Source organism: Euprymna scolopes, chromosome 5, assembly GCF_053919585.1.
Source record: "Euprymna scolopes isolate OS-2025 chromosome 5, ASM5391958v1, whole genome shotgun sequence".
In the NCBI taxonomy this organism is placed as follows: domain Eukaryota; kingdom Metazoa; phylum Mollusca; class Cephalopoda; order Sepiida; family Sepiolidae; genus Euprymna; species Euprymna scolopes.
The window spans coordinates 77,343,427-77,349,426 of NC_136486.1; the positions used below are offsets into that span (position 1 = coordinate 77,343,427).

The window sequence follows — 6,000 nt, forward strand, 5'->3', positions numbered from 1 at the left end:
GTCAACCTGCATCCATAGATGAATTTGGAATATTTTGCTGCAAAAATAATCTTCTTCTCTAAATTTAATGGAGTGGTGGGGGGGGGGGGTCCTTCCATTTAAGCTGGAAGAATTTGTGTTTTCTTCATTTCTTAACTTGGAGAAATTAAAGTTTATTAATATTGAAATGCTTAAATAACAAACATTCTTCTAACACAATTCCAGCATAGAATTCTTATAACAGAAAATTTTGTTTAAAGTGTTTCTGACTTGCAAAAATATTTCTGATTAGCAAACTCACCACAATTTTCAATCAGATTTTAGTCATTGATAAGGATTCAATTTTTGTTGGTGTTGTCTCAGATAGTTTTCCATTCAATCAGTTGTTGCTGACTTCTGATTGAGACTTAGGTGATTTTCTTTTAGTAGGATTGTGAATACATCACACTAAAAGAATTAAATTTGTATATATGAAGAAAAGTTTACATGTCTGTCCTTTTCAGTAAGTGAAATATCCATATTTATTGCAGACGATGACACAAATGAATAAAGTGATGGATCCAAAGAAAACAATGAAAATGATGCAAGATTTTCAGAGAGAATCTACAAAAATGGAAATGTCTGAAGAAATGAGTATGTTCATTCGAAATTCATTTTATGTTTTGATTTTATTCAGTCTTCGTTTCATTTTAACAATTTGATTTTTTTATACCTTCTTTATTTGGTTTCTGTTTATATTTTGATATCTAGTTAATGATACACTTGAAGATCTTCTTACTGAATTTGGTGATGAAGAAGAAGAAGATGCCATTATTAATCAAGTTTTGGATGAAATTGGAATTGAAATTTCAGGAAAGGTGAGATTTCTTATATTTTCTCCTGTTTTTTATTTTCTCTTTTAAATGTGATTTTTAAATCTTTGATTAGAAATGAATGTTCTAACAGAAATTAAACTGCTATTTTTCATTTTTTATAAGTTTTAGTCACAGAATGATAAGTAAATCTTTCTTTTCTCATTTACAGTTAGTTGATGCTCCCTCTGCACACAAAGGCACATTGGGTCAAGCATCAAAATCTAAAATTACTGATGACGAAATCGAACGACAACTTGCTGCTTTAAAGGATTTATGAATTGCATTTTGTGCCTGAAATTAACATTCCTGGACTATTTTGAACAACAGAAGTTCTTACAATTTAATACTAATAATTTTTTTGATAAAAATGAATTGTTGGATGGCTCAAAATCATGTTTATATATGGACTTATGCCACAAGTATCAGTTGATAAAAAGTCAGTTGAAAAAAGGAAGAAAAAAAATCGAATTTCAATTGTATTACATTTTTCATTAAAAAAATTGTAAATCTTTAAAATAAAAATCTTTTTTTTTCTATGATGGATAATATTTTCACTATTAAAATTATTTTCTATACACTAGAATTTCTTCTTGCTATCCATTATGGAAATTAATTATTAATTAAATACAAATATTTTCTTTAAAAAAAAAAAAAATAAACTTTTCAGACGATTTTCAAAATACAGTTATTTTTATGCATTATTAAAAATGTACAATGGATTTTTTTTATTTTAATTTCTTATTTTTTATTTTGTTATTTTTATTTTTGATTTGTTTTTGTTTTTTTAATGAAATTCACTTCAAACTTTTATTGGAAATCAATAAATATTTCTTAACATGACTACAATTGTTCACCTTATTCACCATAGTTCTCTGATTTTGGAAGAAAAGCATGTTAATTAAGTTTTCAAGTTTAGGTTTTATTTTAAATTTATTTATTTTTCTCTCAATATTTTTCAAACGTCTACAGATGAAAATTCAAAATGCATTAAAATTAGTTGAATGATTTAAAAAAAAAAAAGATTACTGTAAATGTTTTGCTAGTAAAAATGTTTTGCCAAGTAAAATTATACATTTCTGGTTGGTTCTCTTTCAGAAATTGCATTTAAATTACTTATCTGTTAATAATGGAGATTATATATCTGTCTGAAGCTCAAACTATACTATTGAAGACTATTGTACTTGGTATTAATTAGTATAGAGGAGTAGTGTAGTATAGTCTGAGATAGTAGGAGAGAGATTACTCTTTTACACTCATAAAATAAGATCTAATATATTAATCTAAATATATATTTTAGAAGATTAGTATAGTATCTTTTTTGTTATCATACCATCCTCCCAGACATTACCTCCTCCTTTGAAGGTTAGTATAATTTCACCAGATTGACTATTTTTCAAAATAATTGTTGTCACTGAATTGTCAATTTAAAAATGTTTTTTAATTATTCTTCAGCAATTTTGTATAAGACCATATTGTTCTCAGTATTTGTTTTTTTTTTTGTTTTTTTAATGAATGAAAAAAATTATATCAGCCCTATATTAAGTGCCTATTTACTTGCTTCCTTGTTAGGACAAAGTTAGACAAAAGGTTTTAATGTACAAAACATGTAGCTCCTCAGAAAAAGGGTTCTTTGGATTTGGGGCAGAAAATAAGAATTGTTTCAGTTTTTTCTTAGACTTTCTCATTCACTGGCCAAGAACAGAAAAGACAAAGTGTAATACCAGAATAGATACTGCATTTGAACCTAGCCAAATTCTGTAGTCATTTAATACCAAAATATATTTTTATCAGTTCTGTTGTTTTTTATTTGTATTTGTTCTTGAGACAATTCTTTCAAACTCCCTTTTGAAGGTGGTCTAGTATTTGTTCTGTTGTCATAATATCGTCTCAAGCATTACCCTTTTTTTTCTTTTTTTTTTTTTTTTTTGAAACAAGAATAAAATAACTTTTGTGTTCCAAAATTTCTTCTATTTATTGGAGAGAATTTCAAGATTTTGTTTGCAAAAAAACCTGTTCACATTACGATTCACTTGGCTTAAAATGTATGTAGTGTACTAACTAGAAAACTATATATATGTGCCCAAAGTGTACTATCTTGAGCATATTATCCATAAAAACGCCTTGGTTTAGTACTGATTTCTAAAATAGTCATATTTTAAAAACCAAAACACTTTAAATCCACAAAATAGTACAATTTTGTTTAGAAATAAATTTAGTTTAACATGGAGCAATAAATAATAATGGGTGACCATTTGGGAATACCAGCTGCTGTATGTAAGAGGACTTCGATACCTCTATGCAAGAACTGGAAAAACCTAATGTCATTGCCTCTGATGAGGATATACAGGCAACTGGGACCACCTGTGAATTTAACATTCTCTTGACACTTCCGCATTTGAAGGAAGTCAGTTCAACCCTTCTAGTTTGAATGGTGTATAACAAAAAAAAAAATAATAATAATTTATGGCATATTTGAAGAGTTTTGAGCTAATAAAATAACAGAGTTAACATCACTAACTGATCATTTTTACAACTTTTGTAAAAAAAAATGCATGCGCTTTTTAAAAGTTTATTACGTTGATTTATCATCAAAATCAATCAAAATGAAGCTCTTAATTCTGGTAAGAGTACCATTCAAGCTAGCCCATTCCTTTTATTGCTGTTTCAAGAGTACTTTTCAACATGACAGATATCAAACAGCTTGTAAAAAAGATATTACATATCCTAACTGAAATTAATCCTTTTAGCCTTTTTCATGTATTCAAATTATTGTATTGTATTTTGTTTTGTCTTTTCATAGAATTTTTAATTACGTAATCGCAAATAATATTACCAACAATAAGTAGCATCAGCAACAGATCTGTTTACGACAAGACAGAATGACTTTAAAAAATTGAAAATATAAGTATTGAAAATGTTCGTAAATGTTGAAGCTATTAACAAAATCTTAGGTGAAAGATTAAAAATAGGCTTGTAAAAGTAATTTAATGATCAAAACAGTTTCATAACCAGACAACAATTATGAAAGTTTAGCTGTTTTTGGAGGCGTAAAAATAGAATTGAAGAATATAATTTATACACTTTTATTGCTTAATACTGTGTTTTAACAAAGATATCTTTTTCCTGAAAAAGTAGTGTAAAAATGTGATGAAATGCACATGGTCTTAAAGAGAGAAAAATCCAATTGTTTATGGCCTGATAATCATTATTTCTTTAGTTTTAGACAGATTTAAAAAGATTCTTAGATCTTTTTATGTTTACTATTTAGGATGTTGGAATGCGTTGAAAAGAAATCAATAAAATGCTTGACAGCAAATGTAAGCTAAAATAGAAAAACTATTGTTACGTGTGTCTCTGAAATATGTGATAGTTTTTCTATAATTTGTAAGTGTGCCATTATCAAGATAAAATCCAATGCAATCTAGTGATTTAATAAGTAAAATAAATTTTGTAAAGTTTTTTGTTTGTTTTCTTTTCAAATAGGATTTTCATTTCAAGAAATTTAAATGTTGGCTGAGAATCAAAATTTTATACAATTTATTAAAAATAGATAAATTTCAAAAATTTATCAATTTTTATTTAAGAATAATGTAAGCAACTGCATTAGTATGAACAATTAGGTAAATGGTGAACATGTAGAGTAGCAGCCAACATACAATGATAATATGAAAAAATAATGTTGAGGCTACAAACATAATGTGAATGTAGGTGGGCAGAGTAGATGTGTCAGAGTGAAAATGTCTCTTTATGGATGACTATCTTAACAAGTAGCATAAAATGTCAAAATCAATGAAAGTTTCTAAAAACATGCAATAATGGACCCGTTTACACATGTAGATTTTTGATAGAATGCTATACTGGACATTGAAATGGGGGAAAATCTGATGTTATATATAACAAATGCTGACGCAGTATACTACTAAAACTTTGATGCTGTTTTGCCTACTTGTCATCACGTACACATCTGTACATGAATTTTTTTAATTGCATTTTCACCCCAAACAAGGCACAATGCCACTTTGATATAGGGGGTTACTATCTGGGATATAAATTGCAGGGATACTATGTAGGGAGTTGAACTTCTGCATGTCAGTACAGTTGAGGAAGCAGGAACCCAGAAGGGAATTCCAAAGTCTAGTAGTTCTGGGGAAGAAACTATTAGAGTAGAAGGCTTTCTGGCATCTGTATAGGGGTGGGATTTTGCTGCTTGTCGGGTTTGTCTTGGGTATTTATGCAGAGGGGATACAAGAGTTTGTAGTTCGTCAAAGCACCTACCATTAAAATGTAAAACAGGCAGCGGGATTTAGTCGATGGGACAGAGGTTTAATCCTAGCTGACAGTGCAGGACCTATTAGGTTGACGACTCTCTTTTGAACCCTGTCTAAGAATGAGAGACTTGTAGTAGATGCACCAGCCCAAATGTGGCAATAATACTCCATACGTGGGTGAATGGTGGCCTTGTAGAAGTAACTTTCTAGCATGATAGAGCCTGCCCACCTTCTTTGCAACAGCCTTGGCAATGCCCTTGATGTATCTGTTCTAACTCATATTCCCTGTGAATATAAAGCCAAGGAGTTTCAGCATTTTCAAGCATTTTCAGGTAATGTATCATTAGCCATGGCTATTAGTAGTTGAGAAGGTTTAATTTTTTTTTTTTTTTTCACTACAGTTTGCATTTTGGAGACGGAAGTGTTTTTGTTGAGATAAGTGATTTCAATATTAATTCGTACTTTTTATTTTTAGATTCAAATATTAATAACTACATTTTATTTCAGTATTTAATTTATGTATTTCTGTTTTATTAAATGCTAGCTTTTTTTCTCGTCCATAAATGTTTATTTATCTACTGAGTTGATCTTAAATATTGTATACTCAATCCATTATATTATCCTTTTCAGTCTCCACCCCTTAATTCCTGCTTCCATCTTATCTCGCAATTACTTATAACGTCACCAACTAACTTCGGAGGAACCCCCCCCCCATCCGCTTTTCTTTTATATCGTAAGTTTCTTAAAACGTGACTAGCTAAAGTTCAGAATGAAATCACGCTTTTCTGTTAATGGCAATTTAAAAAAAAAATCTTCTGAACGCTGTTTAAACTTAAATTTTTCACTACATTTTGGAGATGGAAGTGTTTTTGTTGAGATAAGTGATTTCAATATTAATT

The 6,000-nt window shown here is 29.1% G+C and overlaps 1 protein-coding gene across 3 annotated transcripts in view; it reads left to right on the plus strand.

The window, feature by feature from the left end:
- LOC145276866 (charged multivesicular body protein 2b-like) overlaps nucleotides 1–1,673 on the plus strand; it is a 94,050-nt gene extending 92,377 nt beyond the window's left edge. For all 3 annotated transcript variants that reach the window (XM_080128266.1, XM_080128268.1, XM_080128267.1), the window contains 3 exons: nucleotides 510–612; nucleotides 730–836; nucleotides 1,003–1,673. In XM_080128266.1, coding sequence (XP_079984392.1) covers nucleotides 510–612; nucleotides 730–836; nucleotides 1,003–1,110 — 318 coding nt within the window. In that variant the 3' untranslated portion in view covers nucleotides 1,111–1,673. The remainder of the gene's footprint in view (nucleotides 1–509; nucleotides 613–729; nucleotides 837–1,002) is intronic.
- The last annotated feature ends 4,327 nt before the right edge of the window (nucleotides 1,674–6,000 follow it).